Here is a 21,204-nt window from a genome sequence, read left to right as displayed (position 1 = left end):
AGGTGCCGAGCAGTGGGGGGCGAGAAGGTCAAGGTCAGCAGCAGGAGGTGTGAAGGTGGAAATAACAAGGGCCAAGAACCAGGGAATGCTGGTGGCTTCCAGAGCCAGGCAGGGAGAGCCTCTGAGGGACCAGCCTGCTGACGCCGCGTCCTGAATCCCGTGAGGTCAGACTTCTGACCCCGGGAACTGTAACAAGTTTGCGAGGTCTGAGCCACTGAGCCTGGGACAGCAACATGGAACCTGCTGCACTGTGACCACCTGGACCAGAAACACACGTCTCCGAGTCCATGAGCACGGCCCGCCATCTGCAAGCTGGTGCCCTTGGCACGTCTTCCACCTTCCTCACAGGGTTGGGGGAAGTTTGTTTCGGATCCATCTTTATTTTTGGAGGTGTTGGGGATCGGAACCAGTGCCTTGTGCATGCTAAGGCAGGCACCTGCCACTGAGCCCAGCCCAGCTAAACTGTTGAATGACTAACTGATGACCGTATATGCCAGGAGCTGTTCTAAGCACCCTGCACAAAAGAACAATGAATGCAAAGGAATAATATGTATTATAATGAATTATAATTATTTTGATGACATTATTTACAATAATGAATAACCCCCATGAGGTAGAGGTTTTATAATATTACCAGCCTTGATTTATAGATGAGGAGATTGGGGCCCAGAGAGATGAAGTAACTCCCCTAAAGCCACACAGCTGGTAAGTGGCATGGCCAGGATTCAAACCCAAGCAACTGGCTCCCTCTTAGTCACTCTGTCCCAGTCCAGATGAGGCTGGCTTGACTCATGCTCCATAGGGTGGGAAGAATCCCCCAAACCAGCAGCATGGTATTCAGGGGCCTCATGCTGCAAGTTTTGTTATGGTGGCTCAGCCGTCATGCCCCTGCCGTGGAGGCTGTGAAGGCTGGACAAGGGCTGCACTCCTGCCCCACTGGCCTGTGAGACTCTGTTTGATTGCTCTGTCCCTGTCTGCAGCACGGACCAGCCCAGTCCCCAGGCTGTCCTGGGCACACCAGAGAGGAGAGCTGCTGGGCGACAGGAAGCCTTGTCTTTCTTTTGGTCTCTATTCATTTCCCCCTGGGGCCTTGAAGGGGGCTTATTGGGTGGGAGACAATCAACAATCTCTGACCTGAAACACTGACCTGGGTGACACTGTCCTAGTCACAGGGTCCAGTTGGTCACACTGACGCTTTGGATCCATGTTCCCAGAGGGTTTGCTTTAGGGTCCCGTGAGGTCCCACTTTATACAACTTGCTTGATTTATGTGAATCAGCAGCAGGGAAACCAAACTACAGAAGCTTAAGGTTAAGTCGCCCGTCCCCTGGGGAAAGCTAGCCTGTGAGGCCAGGTTGTCACACAGTTTTCAGGCATTGTTCCTGCCCTCCCGTAACCACTGAGCAAGATGTCACCTTCAGGGTACAGGGACTCCAGGAGGCTGCTCTAGACAACAGACTCTCCAAACACCTCCAGAGTCCAGAGGAGGCCGGCTTGGGTCTTCCTACGGCCTCACCCTACCTGTTTCCTTATAGAGGGAGAAATTAGGCTTCTGGACAAGATACACGGTGATTTACAAAATAATAATAAAAGCCAAGTTGGGCACAATGGCACACGCCTGTAATCCCAGCAACCCGGGAGGCTGAGGCAGGAGGATTGGAAGTTCAAAGCCAGCCTCAGCAACTTAGCAAGGCACTAAGTAACCTAGTGAGACCTTATCTCTAAAAAACTATAAAAAGGGCTAAGGATGGAGCTCCGTGGTTAAGCACTCCTGGGTTCAATCCCTGACACAAATAAATAAATAAACAAATAAAAGCTAGTAGCCAGATGTGATCGTTCACACCTATACTCCCAGTCTGTCCGGAGGGTGAGGCAGGAGGATCCCAAGTTCAAGACCAGCCAGGGCATCTTAGTGGACTGTCTCAAAATGAAAAGTAGAAAGGGCTGGGGTGTGGCTCAGGGTAGAGGCCCCTGGGTTCTCCCTAGTACAGGGGGGAATATAAGCTAGCCAAGATCCAGTTTCCAGGTGTTGGCTGGATGGATCCGGAGCCACACAGCTGCCTCCCAAGCTGGGGGCCTGGTCTCCTGGGCCAACTGGGCACAGAGCTTGGACCCGCCGGGTTCAGAGCGGCAGAGGGCAGGAGAGAACTGGCTGCCTGGCCACCTGGGTGGGTCGCTGCACCCTCCACGGAGCAGAGCAGGCTCGGAGGGTGGGGTGGAGGCATCGCGCCTGGGGCACTGGACAAGGTGGGGAGGGCTGGCGTCACCTTTTGTGGTCTCGCTGTCCCGGATCATGAAGGAGCCCAGCACGTTGCCAGGAGCCAGGAGGTGGCGCTCTGCGTCCTTCCGGCTGATGCCCTTGAAGAACCACCTGAGGGAAAGGGACACAGAGGTGGTGAGCGGGGCGCGGTCCGTCCCTCTCACGCAGAGCCCCAGGGGCCCGCGGGGCTCAGTGGAGGACAGCGGGAGGCTGCGGGCTGGCTTCCTGCAGCATCATTTGACTCTGAGATTTTGGAGAAAACAATCACCTTTTGATGTCCAAACAGATGTTTTGCCAGAGGCAAATCCAGTTTGCTGAGACTGAAGCCTAGGGGACTTGGGGGAGGGACTTCAAAAAATAAAGCGGTGTTACAAATGCAAAAATGGTCTTTCCAGGGCCACTCAGTCGGAAAGACAGGGAGATGGATAGGAAGACCCATACAGGGACAACTGTCCTGGCCAGCTGTGGACAAGCATCTTAATTTTGCAATTTCACAAGCACAGGTGACCCCGGAGGCTCCCTCTCAGGGCCCTGGGGTCTGTGGAGTGAGGGCTTGAACCTCCCTAGCTTTCCTGTCAATCTTTCTCTGCATATCCTGAAAATAAAGTTGGTATGCATTCCTAGGCTTGAACGTGAGGTTGAAAAGAATTTTATAATTGGGATCCTATCCTAGGAACTTTTCTTCATTCTTCCTGAATATTTGGAATATTGGGTAGAAAAGTTCAAGTAGCCCCACTTGAATCCATCCCCACCCCCACAGGGATGATGGAAAAAGCCGGGCACAGTGGTGCAGGCCTGTAATCCCAGCAACTTGGGAGGCTGAGGGAGGAGGATCGTGAGTTCAAAGCCAGCCCCAGCAATTTAGCAAGGCCCTAAGCAACTCAGTGAGACCCTGTCTCTAAATAAATGCAAAATAGGGCTGGGAATGTGGCTCAATGGTCAGGCACCCTGGGTTCAATCCCCGGTACCAAAAAAAAAAAAAAAAAAACCCCAGAACAGATGTCAGGTGGCCTTGGCTCTGCCACAAAACCTGTGTGACTTTAAGCAAGTTGTTTTCCCTCTCTGGGCCACTGTTTCCTCTGTTATCAACTGGGGAGAAAGATAGCTAGTATTCATTGAGTTCTTATTTACCCAACAACTCTATGGAATTCTCACCTTTCTTATTCTGATTTTATAGGTGAGGAAACTAAAAAACAGAGGGGCAGGCAACTTGTCTGGGGTCTCGAAACTTGGAAATTATAGAGGGGGTGTTCAAATCCAAGCAGTCTAACTCGAGAGCACAAGTGCCAGCGCTTGTCCTTGCAGGGAAGGTGCACGATGCACAGGGGAATGGCCAAAGAAACGAGATCAGTTTTCTGCTAGCACGAGGTGTTCTGTGAGGATAGAACAGGCTCACATGAGTGAGAGTTGCAGAGGGGACCCACCTTAGATGGGTGGCCAGCGAAAACCTCCCTGAGATCTGAAGGGTGAGAAGCCAGCCCAGCCAGGAGCCTGGGGAGAGCGTGCCAACAGGAGACAGTGTGTGCAAAGGGCCTGAGGCAATTGCACTTCCTTCTGGAAGCAAGAAATGGGATACTTACTCCTCCGTCTCCAGGGAATTCACTCGGGCCACATAGTTGCTTGGGATGTAGCCCTCTTTCCTGGTGGCCAGAGATCGTGCCCTCCACCACTCCCCAGCCCTGAGGGACAAGAAAGAGGGGAGGAGTCAGGGAGCAGAGGGACCTTTCTCCAGTCCTTTCAGGTCACCCCAACTTGGCCTAGAGAGTCCCCCAGCCCCAGGAGGTCAATAGGGTGAAGGGCCGAGCCAAGATTGTCCTGAGCAACACGAAGCGATATGGACTCAGTCCCCACGGAGCACAAGGGTCAAGCCTGTCCCTGAGTTCGCAGCCCGTGGACTGGGTCTTTGCCCTGCTCACCCTCAATGGCCCTGTAGCTGGCCCAAGGCAGGGCCTGGTGCCCACGGGGGCTCACAGAGGCTCCGCTGGGCCCAGAGGGTGTGGCTGAGCAAGCCCTGCTCCCCGTCGGCCCAGCACTGGCTGGTGCTCTCCCCACAGCTGAAGGGGATGGAGCCCGGGAACTCAGACATCTCCCCCTGCTCCCCTCTGCCTGGGCTGTGCCATTGCTAGGTCCCCTTTATAGTGGCCCCCATCGGGGTGACAGCCACCCTGTTGTCTCCTCCTGAGCCAGCCTATCGGGTCTTCCCTGAAGACAAGGGTGGAATGCAGTACTGAGGTGGGCGAGCTGGGGACAGGGTGGGGACTCACTCCTCCAGGACCACCATCTGGTCCCCCTTCTGGAAGCTGAGGTCTTCACGGTGAATGGCCTCGTAATCGTACAGGGCGACCACAACAGGGTCCTCAGAGCCTGCTGGAGGGAGAGGTGCCGGAAGGTGAGTGCGGGGGTCCGCCCCCGGCCCTGGACCGCAGCTCTGCTGTCCCGACGTGAGCAGGCTCCTGCCACGCCGCACGGCTCCAAGGTGGAGAGGGAACAGTGTTTTGCTCGTGTCCCTGGACAGTGTGACAGGAGCGCCAGGGCCTGGGCCAGAGTCTCAGGGCGGTTCAGGGGGTGTTCAAGGATGTTTCTGACCCTCTGGGATTTCTGCCTCAAACTGGACTGAGAACTTGACCTAACCCTCTCCATAGCACCCCACTCCACTGACCCTGGTTGCCAGATACTCACCCTCCACAAACCCTGGGGGGTTGCCATTGTAGTTAGGCCCCTGGAAAGAAGGAGAGAGGAAAATGAATCTGAGAATGTGCAAGAAGCCATGAAAGTTGTGTGTTTAAAAGGGGCTGGGTGTAGCTCAGGGGTACGGCACTTGCCTAGAACGCACGGGGCCCTGGGTTCCATCCCCAGCTCCACAGGGGGAAAAAATGGATACCCATCCTATCCTAGTCCTGTGTGTTATGGGAGGAGGCCCAGAGAGGTCAGAGAACATGTCCAAGGCCACACAGCACATCAGAGTCAGAGCCAACACAAAGAATACAGGTTTTTTGAGTTAAGTCCTCCACCTTGGACATTTTGGATTGACACTTCCTCTCCATGTATATGAGGGAGTTGGTCCAGATCAGTGTTTTACAATGTTTGAAGAAATTGTAGGTCCACCAGGATTTCCCGTGAACAAAGGACTCCATTATGTATGTGAAAAAAATCTAAGTGTCCATTCAAAGGGGATCTGCCACTCAGATGGTGATGCTCTAAGCATCTCTTAGAAGAGGAAGGTCAAGACTCATGACTATATAACTTGACCTCAGAGACACATCACTGGATTTAAAAAAAGCTAGTTCTACAGAATGATAAGTACAATACATATCCTCGATATCTTCCGTGGCCTCACACTAGACGTATGAGTGTAAATTCATGGAAAAAGTTTTGCAAGGGTCCACTCCAAACTGACAACCGTGGATTCCTCTGGGGACTGGGGCACTTCAAGCGGGGTGGGGAGGGAGCATGGGGCAGTGGGCGCTGCGACTCTGGCTGCAATCTGTGATTCTCTGTTTTCAAGGAGAGTATATTTGTCTGTCACATGTGTCATTAAACATTCGCTTGAAGAAATCAGGGAACACCGTGGAAGACACGATTTTGAGGGGGGGTGGAGATTCACAAAGTTCATCCCAAACTTTCCCCAAGGCTCTGAGAAGACCTGCAGGGAAGGGCCCCCAGTGTTTCCCAAACTGGTTTGACCTGGGAACCCACACGGCCCCCTGTAGCAGAGGAACAAGGAACCGCTGATAACTACGGTCCTTAAATCTGATGTTCAGAGAGGACAACCAGACACCGGCAGGAGAAACCCTTTGCTTTTTGCTGGTGACAACTCAGAGGGCCTCTGAGAACCTGGGAATTGGAAGCCGTCAGCCCAGAAATGGCCCAGGGCCTCACAGGTTAGAAGAGGAGCAGAGCCGGGGGTGCCTTCGGGTTTGTGATCTGCAGTCGGCTCAGGGCATCACTAGCATCAGAAGCTCACAGAATCTCAGGCTGTGTTGATAGAGGTCAAAGGTCAAAGAGAGGGGAGACGTCCATTAGTCTCCCTTTTCTAGAATTAGTCCTGTTGGGGGCATCTTGCTGAGGAAAGGCAGCAGGATGGGGAGAGGCCAGGAACTCGTGTCCTGAAGGGATTTGGAAGCAACGGCTGGTTGTTTTGGATCTCTGTGGGCTGTCCAGGGGCAAAGGCTAACAGGGAGGTTTGGGATCAAGAAGTAAGGGTTGGGCTGGGGCTGGGGCTCAGTGGTAGAGCCCTTGCCTCACATGCGTGAGGCCCTGGGTTCTATCCTCAGCACCACATAAAAATAAAGATATTGTGTCTGTCTACAACTAAAAAAATATGAAAATAAAAAAAAAAGAAGAAGTAAGGTTATGGGAGCTGGGTGTGGTGGTACACGCCTGTAATCCCAGCAGCTCAGGAGGCTGAGGCAGGAGGATCATGAGTTCACAGCCAGCCTCAGCAACTTAGCAAGGCGCTAAGCAACTCAGTGAGGCCCTGTCTCTAAATAAAATACACACTAAGGCTGGGGATATGGCTCAGTGGTCGAGTGACCTTGAGTTTAATCCCTGGTAACCCCCTCCCCAAAGAAGTAAGGGTCATGGGGTAACAGGCCTCCCTTCAGTGTGAGGAAGAACTCCCTGAGGGGCCACCCAGGAAGGCCCCCCCACCTAGCTGGGCTTCCAGCTGCTGCCGAGTCCCCAGCCAACCTCAGGTGAGGACAGATAGAGGGGCACTGAGCAGAGAGAACCCCAGGTCTGGGGTTGGAAAGACATGGCTGAACGTTTCCCTGCTGCTTGGCCCTCTGGAGCCATTTGACTTCTTTGAGCCTTGGTCACCCTGGCTGTGACGTGGCCTAACTGCTATCTCCTGGCTTTCAGTGAAGAATCATGACAGGAGGCCACTTACCTGGGCGCCCAGGCCCTGGCAGGTGCTCAACGAACAGGAACGATTCGATTATTACACCCATTACCTCTGCCTCCAGCCCAGCCACTGCCATCACAGCGTTAGTGTCTCACCACCGCTACGACTCTAATGACCCTTTACACCACCCTCACGGTCACCACGAGTATGTGCCACCGCTGTCTGTCAACCGCACTGTCACCACCACGGTGACCATCCCCTTCATTAGCATTGGCTTCACCTAGGAACCTACTCGCCCCACCCCTAGGGGAGGCCCTAGGCGAGCTGGCTGATCTCTGCGCCCAGCTGTAAACGGGCAGGTACAGATGGTCACCTACAGCAGGCCTGTTGCGACAACTCAGCGCGTTAATTCTATAAAGCGCACAGGACAGCCTGGTCCACTGGAGACTGGACAGCAGGGAGTGGGCACCCCCTGCTAGCTTGGCTGCGCCTCTTATTCACTGTCGTGCCTGCTGCTGCGGCTGCTGTCGCACGCCCACCAACAGGCGTACTACGACTGCTAGTGTATTCTTGCATGACACAGATGCTACGTGACTGCCGCCACCGCCGCTGCTCTTAGGACGGGTCTGGTGGGGGTCACTGCCTTGCAGCCTCCAGGCTGGTGCGCCTCGGCTGGTTGTTGGAGTCACGCTGGTGGGCAAGGTGCTCTGTAGGACAGGGAGGGACGTCCTTGCCTGGGAAGTATCCGGAGAAGTATTCTGGAGAGCATGGGCACCGCCGATGGTTAGGCAGTGCCACCTTGTCCCCACCACACCCTGCAAAGCCTGGGGAAGGAGATGCTGCCAGGGCCCGGCAAGCCCCGCCCCTACTCACCAACTTGATTGGGGTCGTGGGATCTGGCATGTACACAGGGCTGTGCAGGTTGGTGCTGGACTCAGACTTGGAGGCCTTGCCTCTATTCCGGAGGAACTTGGACTTCATGCACCCCATCCTGCAGGCAGAAGGGAGCCCGGGTTGTCCAGAGCCCAGCAGGGGAGTCTGCTGATGCTGCCTGACCTGGTCCAGGACCAGCGGGCTGTGGAGTTGACTCAGAGGATAAGTCAGGGGGACAATGGGAACACCACTGTGCCGGGCAGCGGGGCGGGCAGTGGGTGGCTGGCGCTGCGGCTCCTGATCAGAACGCCCAAGCTAACCCTCGGCATCTGGCTTCACCCACACCCACCTGTCACTCTCCTGTCACCCAAGCCAGTCTCAGCTCTTCGCCAGCAAAATGGGGATAACAATAAAACCTGCTGGCAGGGGGTGGGAAGGACACGAAGACACATGGACAGAGAAACAGCAGCCTTGGGCTGAGGGACTAGAGTCAAGTAAAACTGGACCATTATTGTGCAATAAGTCACAAAGGTGAGGTCTCATAACGTGGCTCCAATGATCCAGCTAAACAGTAACCCAAGGCATCATATCCCTGTGTCATTCTATATTTGGTTTAGGACCCTCCCTCCCGCCTTCTCCCTCCCTGGCTCCTCTCCTCTCTCTCTCTCTCTCTCTCTCTCTCTCTCTCTCTCTCTCTCTCTCTCTGACTTATTTGCTCATTCATTCATTTACTCAATAAACACTTACTGAGTACTTTTCTAAGCCCTAAACAAATCGGGCAAGTCCACGTTCTTATGGAGCTCAACTGAAGAACAGGAGACACAGTTAATAAACAAGTCAACAGTGAAAATAACACCATATTTAGTTACTGGAATGAAATGTAAAAAGAGAGCATGTCAGAGGGAACAACTGGGCAGGGTCCTGTAGACAGTGTGGTCAGGGAAGGCCCCTCTTAGGAGGTGATATTGGACCTGGGGTCTGAATGACACAGGAGCTAGTCATATGACACTCTTAGGGAATAGTGTTCCGGACAGAGAGAATAGCAAGCAAGTACAAAGGCCCTGGGGCTGGAATGTGTTTGGAAGAAGGTGGCTGTGAAAGCAGGTCAGTGCGGCTACAGCTCCAGGGCAGGGGAAAGGAAGCTCCGTGACAAGGCTGCCACATCTTCTGGTGGCCATGAGGAGTTTGGATTTTATTCAAAGGAAGGTCGGAAATGATGGCAGGTTTCTGGCAGGACAACCCTGGGGTTCCATTTTTGCTTCAAATCTTCCCACTGGTTGCTGGGTGAAGTATGGACTGGAGGGAGCCCCGTCAGAGACTGTGGTGGTCAACCAGCCCCAAGATGATGGCAGCATGGTGCAGGTGGTGGCTTTAAAAGGGGTAGGAAGTGGAAGGATTTAGGGAATGTCTTAGAAGTAGAGCTCACAGAAAATCTTTGCCACCCGCACCTCAGATACAGCATTAATCTCCAGGATATATAAAGAACTCAAAAAATTTAACCCCCACCAAAACAAATATCCCAATCAAAAAACAGGCAAAGGAACCAAACAGACACTTCACAAAAGAAGAAATATGATCAGTCAACAAATATATTTTAAAAATGTTCAACATCAATAGCAATTACAGAAATGCAAATTAAAACCACAAATTAAAACTACAGAGATTTCATCTCACTCCAGTTAGAATGGCAATTATCAAGAATACAAGCAAGAACAAATATTGGCGAGGATGTAGGGGAAAGGCTCACTCTCACACTGCTGGTGGGACTGCAAGTTGGCACAACTACTTTGGAAAGCAGTATGGAGATTCCTCAGGAAACTTGGAACGGAACCATCATTTGACTCAGTCTCCCCACTCCTCGATCTATACCCAAAGGACTTAAAAACAGCATACTACAGTGACATAGCCGCATCAGGTGTTTATAGCAGCTCAATTCAAAATAGCTAAGCTATGGAACTAACCTACATCCTCTTCAACAGATGAATGGATAAAGAAAATGTGGTACATGTACACAATGGAATATCACTCAGCCTTAAAGAAGAATGAAATTATGGCATTTGCTGGTAAATGGATGGAGCTGGAGACTATCATATTAAGTGAAATAATCTAATCCCCCAAAACCAAAGGTCGAATGTTCTCTGAGGTGCGAATGCTAACACACTGGCGGGGTGGGTAAGAAGTTCACAGGATTAGACAAAGGGGAGTGAAGGGAAGGGACGGGGGATGGCAGTAGGAAAGACAATGGAATGAACCAGACATAATGTTCCTATGGTCATATATGAATCCATGACCAGGGCAACTCCACAGCATGTACAACCACAAGAATGGGAAGTTACACTCCATGTGTGTATGCTATGTCAAAAGACATTTCACTGTCATGTATAACTAAAAAGAACAAATAAAAAATTTTAAAAAAGAAGTAGAGCTCACAGACCTTGCTGCTGTGTTAATTTAAAGATGCTTAAAGAAAACACATTTGCCTGACTGGATTCAAAACTTACTGTAACAGTGAAGAAGCATTTCATTATTTTTTTTTCTCAAAATGGGTGCACGTATCTGCTGAGAAGCCAGCCCAGGAGAACCACAAGAGGAAGCTCTGCTTTCCCCATCTCTGCAAAACTGCAATTTCTTCTAAAGCAGCTAGAACTCGGTTGTTTATAGCTTGTTAAAATAAACACATGTGCTGGGCGCGGTGGTGCAGGCCTGTAATCCCAGTGGCTCAGGAGGCTGAGGCAGGAGGATCGCAAGTTCAAAGCCAGCCTCAGCAACGTCGAGGCACCAATCAACTCAGTGAGACCCTGTCTCTAAATACAAAATAGGGCTGGGGATGGGGCTCAGTGATGGAGTCCCCCTGGGTTCAATCCCTGGTACCAGAAAAAATAAATAAATTTTTAAAAACACATGTTTTTAGCTTAAGAAAGAAAAATATCTGAATGTCCACACCTAGGAAAATCACTGTAAAAAGTAAATAAATAAAAAGGAAAGATCCCTCTTTATTTACCAGGATTTGTCTAGTGGGAAGTGGGAATGGTTTACCACTTAGAGACATGAGCTGTTTTGGCTTCGTTTGGTGAATCAAAAAGGAACACATTCTGATTCCCGGAACGCTGGATCACTTAATTGAAAAATTATCACAATTAATCACCATTTTATAAGGTACCTGAGTGCACTTAAAACTGAAACCAACCTCTCTGTTTGATTTGTGACAAATAGGTATTGCAGTCCTGGGAGATTAAATAGCATCCTTGTGTGGTTTATCACGGCATAAAATCATATCACATTTATTTCATCTATTTCACTCGACATAAGGGGATTCTGGGAAGAGCACTGCTGTGTGACGTGGGGCTGCTCGCCCCCCCTCTCTGAGCGCCCACTGATCTGCCTCTGTGACACCAAGAGTCCAACCCCACACATAACAAAAGCTTAACCAATGTCATTTTAGGGAACAGATTTACATAGTCATGATGGCCACAGGGTCCTGAGGGATGGGTCTCTCTGAAGGGCTTGTTTTCATTCACACCAAGGCCATCTCTGAGAAGGATGGTGGTTTCAGGGCTCAGGGGCTGGTGAGCACTGAATTGAGAAACCTTGGAAAGTCCCCACGCACAGTGGCACTAGAGACGCTTGCTCACCACGACCCCGTCTGCTGGCAGCCACCCACCGTGGCTTTGCGGGAGCACGAAGCACACACAGCTCTGGGCTCCTCTGGCCCAGAGACTCCGAGGAGCTGAGGCACATCGGGCTGATTTTTGTAAAAAAAGCGATATAATGCCAGGAGACAGATCTGTGTAAAATGTGACGGTCCCCCGAACCAGGAGAACCACGTCCACTGCCTGGTGTGCGGTGGGCATCAGAAACGTCCATTGCCACGTCCCCCAGAAAAAGTAGCGTGAGTCTCATTTATAATTCAGTGCTTTCCACAGCCGTTTCTTTATGTATGTATGTATGTATTTATTCATGTATTAATTTTTTGTGGCACTGGGGATTGAACCCTGGGGTGCTCTACCATGAGATACATCCCAGCCCTTTTTATTTTGAAACAGGGTCTCGCTAAGTGGCCCAGGCTGACCTTGAACTTGGGAACCTCCTGCCTCCATCTCCCAAGGTGGGATTACAGACGTGCACCGCTGTACCTGGCTTTTACATTTTTTATGAACCCAGGGCCTCACACATGCTAGGCCAGTGCTGTCCCGCTGAGCTACAGCTGTATTTTTAAAAGTAAAAAGAAACAAGTTAGTTCATCTAAAAATGTATTTATTTTACACAATGTCTAAAATTTATCAGCATGCAATAAATTTAAAAATTATCAATGAGATATTTTATGTTGCTGTGGGTCTCACTATGTTGTCCAGGCTGGCCTTGAACCACCAGGCTCAAGCAATCCTCCTGCTTCAGCCTCCTGAGTAGCTGCAATTACAGGCCTATCACACTGACCCACATTCTTCTTTTGCACAAAGTGTTTTTTTGGGGTGGGGGGTAAATAAGGATTGAACCCAGAGGCACTCTACCACAAAGCCAGCTCTTTTTATTCTTTGCTTTTGAGACAGGGTCTCACAAAGTTTCTGAGACTGGCCTCAAACTCACAATCCTCCTGCCTCAGCCTCCTGAGCCACAGGGATTACGGGCATGCACGACCAGGCCTAGTTTTGTACTGTCTTTAAATCCTGGTGCGAGCGTTACATTCGGTTATGCATCGCTACTTTTTAGGTGCTCTGTCACCATGGTCGGCTCAGGTCCGAGGCAGTGCGGGTACAGGCCATTCCCATCACTGCTGCACAGTCTGGACTGATCTCCCTCTCATCTGGGTCCCTGAGTGCTGAGCTCAGCTCCCGCCTGGCACTGGCACACAGGGAACCAATACACGCCCAGAGCACCGTGCCCTTTGCAATGGATAGTAAAAGTGTCAGGATGTGATTTCTTTCTTTCTTTTTGTAAATATAATATCTGCTCATTTAAAAAAATACTATGCAGTGCTGAGGATCAAACCCAGTGCCTCACATGTGCTAGGCGAGCGCTTCACCACTGAGCCACGACCCCAGTCCCCTGACAGGATGTGGTTTCTGTTGGGAAGAAAAGAGTGGATATACGGTGCTACACTCCAAAGCCACGTGTGAAGAAGCTGTTAGCAGAGACAGAAAGTAGAATGGTGGTCACCGGGAGCCAGGCCTGGGGCAGCGGGAGGGGGATGAGATGAGATGAAAACTTGCGGGGATGGATGATGGTGATGTTTGTACAACGTCCTGAATCCACTTAATGCCAAGGAAGGTACCTTTAAAATGGTTTAGATGATAAATTTTATATTGTATGTATTTCACCACAATAAAAAAGGGTGCGTACTGGAGGTGTAGCTCAGTGGTAGAGCACTTGCCCAGCATGCACAAGGCTCTGGGTTGAAGCCCCAGTACAGAAGGGGGGGGGGGGGCTATAACAAACACTATAATAGGGAGTGGCAAAGATATGCATGCTGTTAGTATACTCATGCACATGGCCAAAGTTGTTAATATACTTATTAGGTGATAAATGCAATCTGCAAAACGTATAATATCAAACTCTTCGATAACATGAATATATGTGTATATTAGCATGTTAATAGAAAAAACAATCTGGGTTTTGAAGAACAGGGAGGTTTGAATAGATAAAGATCTGGGAAAAGTCAAGAATGTGCAAAAAAAAAAAAAACTTCCAAAAGAGATTTGAAAAAGCTTAAAATATTAACCAATATACAGAGCAATTCAAGACTCAAAGGAAATCAACATGGTGGCTCACGCCTGTAATCCCAGCAGCTAGAGAGACTGAGACAGGAGGATCTCGAGTTCAAAACCAGCCTCTGCAAAATCGAGGTTCCAAGCAATTCAGTGAGACCCTGTCTCTACTGTCTCTAAATAAAATGCAAAGTAGGGCTGGGGATGTGATTCATTGGTTAAGTGCCCCTGGGTTCAATCACTGGTATTAAAGGAAAAAAAAAAAAAAAAAGATTCAAAGGAACAATCATTGAACCGGAATCCTACACTTATCTCAGAGTTCCTTAGTAGCCAAGAAAAAAAAAATGGAAATCTCTATATCATCACCTTAAGATCCTGGAAGCGCAGGAACTTAACAGAACAAATATCTTTTGAGCACTAAATTCAAAAGAACATTTATCATGTCACGCTCAAATAAAGGCCATTGAAGGGGAGACGGACACTCTCTCCCACTGTGATTTGGCAGCAGAGTCTAATACTTGCTGGCGAGGATTTCCTCAACATATGTCATTGATATTCAGGGGGGTCTGGGAACCATGGAATGGGCGGGGTGGGGAGAGGATGATGGAAGAGGTTCACGCAGCTCAGGACCTCTGGCAGGGTGCCCTGTGACAGAGGGGCTTCAATTGAGATTAGAAATGACATAGAGCCTGGCACCGGGGTGTGGCAATGTGAAACCAGCAGTGTCTATCTCCCGAGGGAGGTTAGAAATGCAGAGCTCAGACCCCACCTCCCAAACAGAGTGTGCCCCCTCAGTCCCCGGGTGACCTATGTGCACATTCTGGTTGGGAACGACAGCCTAGTGAGCATCTTTTGCTCTGCGTCCTCATCATTCGCACTGGGTGGGGATTGAACCCAGGGGCACTTAACCACAGAGCCATATCCCCAGCCCTTTTTATATTTTATTTAGAGACGACAGGGCCTCACTAAGTTGCTGAGGCTGGCTCCAAACCTGTGATCTTCCTGCCTCAGCCTCCTGAGCTGCTGGGATTAAAGGTGAATTTGGCATTCATCCCTCTCCTAATAGTGCCTGGATTTTTCTCTGGGAAAACAACCTTCTCCTTCTCAGGATAGGAGATGTGGCAGGACTAACCCCACTCTGGCCTTTGGGATCAGAGAACCCTGTATCCCCTGGCCTTAGCAATTGATCTAGTTACAAATCTGTGATCCTTACGGAGGCATTCAGAGTCTTCCCTGGGCATTTTGCTGGAAAAATTAGGAAAAAGGCAGTCTTTGTAAATCATGATGTAGGAACTTGGGGCTCTTGGGAATCATCTTGTTATCATGAAGCGAGAAGTTGCTTTAAAGTGAAACAACTACAGAGGACAATAGAACTGAGAGACAGAGACATTCCTGATGGTAAGTTTGAGCACCTGGATACAGCTATACCTGTAGATTATAAACCCCAGGATTTTTCTTCTTCATGAGCAAATTAAATTCTCATTTTTGCCTAAACCAATTTGATTCGGGTTTCTGCCACATGCACTCAAATAGTCTTCACTGATTCTTGCCTATTCCTGGGTTACATGCTAGATTAAACGAACCAGGAGTGAAGCCTAGAAGATGTATGGTGCTACAGCAAATTCTTTTTGCATGATAAAATTTGATACCCATCAAATTAGTGGAATGGAGGCTGAACCAGGTGTGGATTATGGTTCTGCCACCAACTGACTGAGAGACCTTGGTCCCATCACTTCTTCTCCTGAGCCTCATTGTTTAAAAGAAAGGAGGCATTTGTTCCTCAGGCTTGGCCTGAGGTTCTGTGCGACAAGGGTTGTGAGAAAGCCTTTAAAGCCTCCCCATGCACACGTGCCTTTCCCCGTGTGGTTCCTGACCAAGCTCTCAGAGCAGAAGTAGCTCCCTGGCCCCACACTAGCCCAGAACCATGGACGCCTGGCTCAGACACTTCCTCAGGCCACTGCCCACCCTGGAACCCGAAACCTGCTCCTGTCCCCTCAGTTTCTGCAGGCCCTGCGTGGAAGGGAAATGAGAAGAGTCAGGCCGCTTGCCCCGGCTGCTTCCCACGGTCACCACCCAGGGTGGGGAGGCCTCTCCCGCACTCAGAGCTGAGCCCAAGGAGGACAGGCCAGGGACTGCCCGGACACCCCCGGAGTGGACCAGAGATGGCTTTCTGGGAGTGTCTGTGCACAGCAGAGATCTGCAAAGGCTTCGGGTGTGAAGCCCCGGAGATGTCCCTTCTCTGTCAAAAGCTCACTGGGCGACCTTAGACAAGTCTCAATTTTTCTCTGGGCCTCAGTTTCTCCTAATGTGGCCCGAGAAGCTGGACAAGGAGTTCTCCTTTAGGGACGGCTGCAGTGTTTTCCTGCACGGTCTCTGCTCTCCCTTCCTTCCTCCCCGTCTCCCTCGACCCCTGCAGTAGTCTGCTAGAGGCCATGACTGCTCTGGCCAGTCAGAGTTGATGCAACAGAAGCAGAAATGGGCACATGACTGAATCCTGGTCAAGAAGAGTCAGCCTGTGGCTTTTGGCTACAAAACAGGCGTGTAGCAGCTAAATAGAGTCCAAAATAGATAAATCCAGATTCCCAAGCTTGGACCTAGCTCTGCTTGAAGCTGATACCTCATGGACTTTCTAATGACCTCCCTCTTCTGCTTGAGCCAGTTTGAGTTGGATTTTTTGTTTCCTTCAACACCAAAGAATACTGTCCAGGAAAGAGGACATTCTGACAAGGAATTGCAATTCATACTCAAGTGTAAATGACTGATGGAAAGACTTCTCTGATAGCAGATTGGATAGAAGAGAAACTAAGATGATACTAGACCCGTAGAGTGGGGGAGCATGGGTGGAATAGGGACCCCATGGAACGGACGGCACCGAAGTCAGGCCTACAAAGCACCTGGCCGATAATAGGCCCTCCATATTCCTTGGTGGAGTGAATGGATTGTGTTCTGCTCTCCACAGGCTTCACCGCATGTGACTGAATCAGAAGACCAGAACCATGAACCCAGGTCTCAGAGAGGAAAAGGTCTCCCTGCTGCTGAGCAAGAGGGTCTGCCTGCTGGTCGGTGACAGGTGGCACTGGTCCTCAGCTCTCCTGCCATTCCCCATTCACTGGGGTCAGCCCAGAGGCGGCAGGCCATGAGGGAAGAGGACAATGAGGAACCCAAACAGAAAGCTCAGGAAGGTGACAGATGGGGCCTGTGGCTCAAGGACATCAGTTAGAGGAACTTTCTTTTCTCGGAACAGTGCAGTCATGGGGGCAGGGAGGGACGTCTTCCCCAAACAGGGACCAATTCCTTGAGTTTCAAGGTGCAGGCCGCTGTGGCACCTATTTCTCAGATTCTCTGTCTTCCAAATGAGCCACCCTTGTCCCCAAGTGACTGTGTCCCTAATGGACACTCGGGGGCCACCCCGGCCTCTCATCTGTGCCCCTCTGTGAGAGAGCTCAAGAGCTTGATTTGCAGACAGGAAGGGACTTGGGAGGTCACTGTCTTCATCCCACGGGTGGAGAAGCCACCCTAGACAAGGGCTGGTGTTGGGCCCTGGGTCACACCAAGGCAAGGGACAGAACCACACACAGGATTCGCGGTTGTGGACATTCACTTGGTCAGGCCAGAGTGTTGGCTTCTGAGAGGCCCGTGTTCCACCCACCTGCTGGAACCAGATACTGAATTCCTAGCATGCTCGACGGTGCCCTTGGCCTTGGGCCGCTTGCTGAAGCCCAGAATCCCAGGGCCACCGTGGGCCTCCCTGGAACCATTTTATTTCTAAGGTAGGCAGGGGCGAGGCACTTTGGGAAACAGAGGATGAGATCTGAAGTCAGAGCCGGCTTTGGATTCTCATTCTGCCTCTTACAAAGAAGCCGGCCTCTCAAAACTTGAGTCGGGCCGCCTGCCTCTTCCGCTCCAGGCCTCCCAGGCTCCCTTCCCACTCCGTGAAAGCCCCGCCCAGGTGGGGAGACCCGGGGCCTGAGCGTCCCTCGCTGCCTCACAGACCCGCCTCCTGCTGGGCCTCTCCATCTCCCCTCGTCCACCCCACCCTGCTTGTTGTTCTTCAACTCACCAACCACGCTTCCCTCTCGGGGTCATGGCAACCTGCTGCTTTCTGGAAGGTTCTTCACCCAGAAAGCCTCCTGGACTTCATCCAGGTCTCTTCCAAGATCATAATCAAATATGGGTATATGGGTCTTAGTTTGCGTTATACTTCTCAGAGAGGCCCTCCCCCACTGCACTGGCTAAAGCACAAACCCTTGCCCCGACCCCATAGGTCCCACAGTCTTCAAGGCTGTGACCACCCCTTCCCAGGGTGACCCCAGGAGCAGAGGGCTCAGTGGGTCCGCAGCCCCAGCGCTGTGCTTTGAGGCTCTCGGGCCCCATGGGCTGCTCCCAGTCAGTGCCAGATGCGGCAGGGAGACAGGGGCCGGGAGACCTCCTTCCTTAGGACTGCACAGGGGACCAAGCCCTCTGCCCCCACCCCCCTCTCTCCTCCTTCGATAGAGGTCAGACCCGCCTGGCCATCCCAGGGATCCTCTGGTCCCTCCTGGTCTCTCCCCACAGGCGTCTCTGCTAACAAATTGCCTGCACATTTACTCCTGTGGAGGCTGCTTCGCCACAGACTTGAACAATGGCCCACCCGTGGACCTCATGACGCACGTCGCCCCCCAGAATGAAGGCACGGCGAGGACCCTGTTCTCTTTGGTGCTGCTCCCCCGCACGAAAAACTGGGACACAGTAGGTGCTCAGTGAAACTCCTGTTGAATAACTGAATGAAGTTGCTGTCAGCTTCCCAGATGCCCCAGATTTCCCATCTACCTGAGAATTATGAGTGTGGTTTAAAGCAGGAAGGGTGATCTGTGTTTGCTCATTCCTGCTTAGGGCCTGGAGGGGGGTGCCCCCGTCAGAGAGGACACAGTGGCCTGCTGGCCCCAGGGGCAACTTTTCACTCCTCCTGCCACGCTGCTCCAAGTTCAGCTGCCCCTCGCCCCCCAAACCCCACCAATGGGGTCCTCACAGCCACAGTAACAAGTTCTGTTGCTTTTTCATTTTTTGTTTGTTTGTTTGTTTATTTGTTTTAAGTTGAGAGTTCCAGGCCTCAGTTTCTTTTATACTTGGGAGTGTGTAATTTTTGATTCAAAAATGACCTTTCAAGCGTAGTGCAGTGGCCCACACCTCTAATCCCCATGGCTCAGGAAACTGAGGCAGGAGGATTGCAAGTTCAAAGCCAGCCTCAGCAACAGCAAGGCCCTAAGCAACTCAGTGAGAACCTGTCTCTAAATAAAATACAAAACAGGGCTGGGGATGTGGCTCAGTGATCGAGTGCCCTTGAGTTCAATCCCAGGTATCAAAAAAAAAAAAAGATTTTTCATCACCTGGTAAATCGTATGAATGCTCATTCTTTTGTTAAACTTTTAAACTTTACAGATACATCTAAGGTCCCCTTGGATCGCTGCTTCTATGCATCCTCCAAGACCACCTCTCCTCCCCTTCCCCTGTGGCTTCTGCCAACGTCTGGCCTCTGCATTTACATACATGTATACGGAAGCAGGTGCTGTTGGTGCCCTGTCCGTCAACCTGGCAACCACCGTGGAACATTCTGGCTGGCCTCCAATTGTCAGCACCTATGTGTCTCTGCCCGAGAGGTTTCTCTGCAGCTATGGGTACTTGCTCTGCCTCAAACTTGGCAAACCAGAGAAGTGCTAGAGAATCTTCATGCCCGGGAAGCAGCCTTTGGCCAACAGCTGACAAGGGCAGGGGCACAAATGTCCCATTTCCTTCACCTCGAGCGTGCTCTGCACTGGTTCCCAGTGCCCACAGTATGACCAGCCTGGTAACTCACCTTTCTTTCTACCTCCTCTTTCCCACTCTCCTGCCATGGTTTCTGGAATCGGTTCCCAGATAAACTATTCAAATTTGAAACCTTGTCTGGGGTCTGCTTCTGGGGAAACGGAAATTAAGACCCATTTACCCATATTTAATTATGAAGTGTCACTGTTGTTTCGTGGATGTGTTAGTATAATGGGAATCGTATTGAACAACTGTATGAAACAATCCATCTTATTCCCATGTTCCAGATGAGGAAACTGAGACTTAGAGAGTGAAGAAATCTGCACACCGCACCACAGCTTGTCTGAGACCGAGCAGGCACTCAAATTCAGGTCCGTTTGCTGTGCTCTGTCTGTTGTCCTTCGTTTCTCTGGTGGACAGGAGGGCGAGACTCTATGCTCTCGGTGGCATCTATATCTCCTGGGTCCAAGGGGGATGCTGGGAGTGCAGGCAGGTGACTTTAGGGGAGCACTAGGCATAAAAGTCCCAGGGCAGTGCCATCCAGAGGATGCAGTGCCAAGCAGGGGTGCAGCATATGTGGCCCCAGCCACTGGCCAAGGGCAAAGGCACATTTTGTCCTAGAGCGAGGGTTTCCTACATCATTACCAACTCTACTCCCGGCCTGGAGAAGTGGGTTGGGGACCAAAATGCTGTGGGCATTTGTTTAGAAAGATGGAGACCAAGAGAGATCGTACCACTAACTTGCTATTGGACTTTGGGAAAGCAACTTCCCCTCTCTGGGCTTCACATTCCTTTTCTATAAAAAGGGAAGCCTCACCTTATATTTGGAGAGCCAGGCTTGAAAACTCCAACGGCTAGGAGAGTTAGCAGCCGCGTCCTGGCCAGTCCCCCAGTGCCAACTCCCTTCTCCTCACCCTCTGGGGCAAGGACTCCCAGAATGCAGTCTGCTAGGGATAGAGTAAGACTCATGCTTTGGGGGCTGGGCCTGTCGCTCAGTTAGAGCATCTGCCCAACGTGCATGAGGCCATGGGTTCAATCCGCAGCGCAGGGGGAAAGCATTATGCATTCCACACCCACTAGGATGCAAGAAAAATCATAATAGTTATATTATAGTGAGAATATGGGGGAAACTGGAGCTCTTGTACATTGCTGGGCGGAATCTAAGGTGAGGGAAAACAGTTTGGCAATTCCTCAGAAAGTTAAAAAATAGAATGACTATATGACCTAGCAATTCCACCCAGGTATAAACCTAAGAAATTGAAAAGAGGCACTTAAGCCAATTCAGGACCACCACGGCACCTTAGCCCAAAGGTGGAAACAACTGAAACCTTGTGTGCAGACATCCGGAGAAACAGACTGCGGTCTATCCATACAATGAGTCACCCGTAAGTGGAAGGAAGTACCAACACTCATTAGCATGTAAATGAACCTCGAAAACATGACCCTAAATCAAAGAAGCCAGACATTGGTGCACACCTGTAATCCCAGTGATGCGAGAGGCTGAGGCAGGAGGATTGCAAGTTTGAGGCCAGTCTCAGCAATTTAGCAAGGCCCTCAGCAATTTAGTGAGACCCTGTCTCAAAATAAAAAATAAAAAGGGCTGGGGGATGTGGTTCCGTGGTTAAGTGCTCCTGGTTCAATCCCCAGTACCAAAAGGAAAAAAAAAAAAAACTCCAGATGCAAAAGGCCACATATTGTATGATTATATTTATATGAAATATTTAGAAGAATAATTTAAGGGCTGGG

The 21,204-nt window shown here is 50.8% G+C and overlaps 1 protein-coding gene across 1 annotated transcript in view; it reads right to left on the bottom strand.

Moving 5' to 3' along the window:
- Hck (HCK proto-oncogene, Src family tyrosine kinase) overlaps window positions 1-21,204 on the bottom strand; it is a 40,510-nt gene that overhangs the window by 14,405 nt on the left and 4,901 nt on the right. Inside the window, exons 2-6 of the mRNA XM_076851679.1 lie at window positions 7,976-8,093; window positions 4,939-4,978; window positions 4,524-4,626; window positions 3,840-3,938; window positions 2,267-2,370 (exon numbers count right to left, since the gene is read on the bottom strand). Coding sequence (XP_076707794.1) covers window positions 2,267-2,370; window positions 3,840-3,938; window positions 4,524-4,626; window positions 4,939-4,978; window positions 7,976-8,092 — 463 coding nt within the window. The 5' untranslated portion in view covers window position 8,093. The remainder of the gene's footprint in view (window positions 1-2,266; window positions 2,371-3,839; window positions 3,939-4,523; window positions 4,627-4,938; window positions 4,979-7,975; window positions 8,094-21,204) is intronic.

The sequence above is a fragment of the Callospermophilus lateralis genome, chromosome 3 (assembly GCF_048772815.1).
Source record: "Callospermophilus lateralis isolate mCalLat2 chromosome 3, mCalLat2.hap1, whole genome shotgun sequence".
NCBI classification, from domain to species: Eukaryota; Metazoa; Chordata; class Mammalia; order Rodentia; family Sciuridae; genus Callospermophilus; species Callospermophilus lateralis.
The sequence above is the reverse complement of the archived record's forward strand: the minus strand, read 5'-3'. Positions and strand labels throughout refer to the sequence as shown.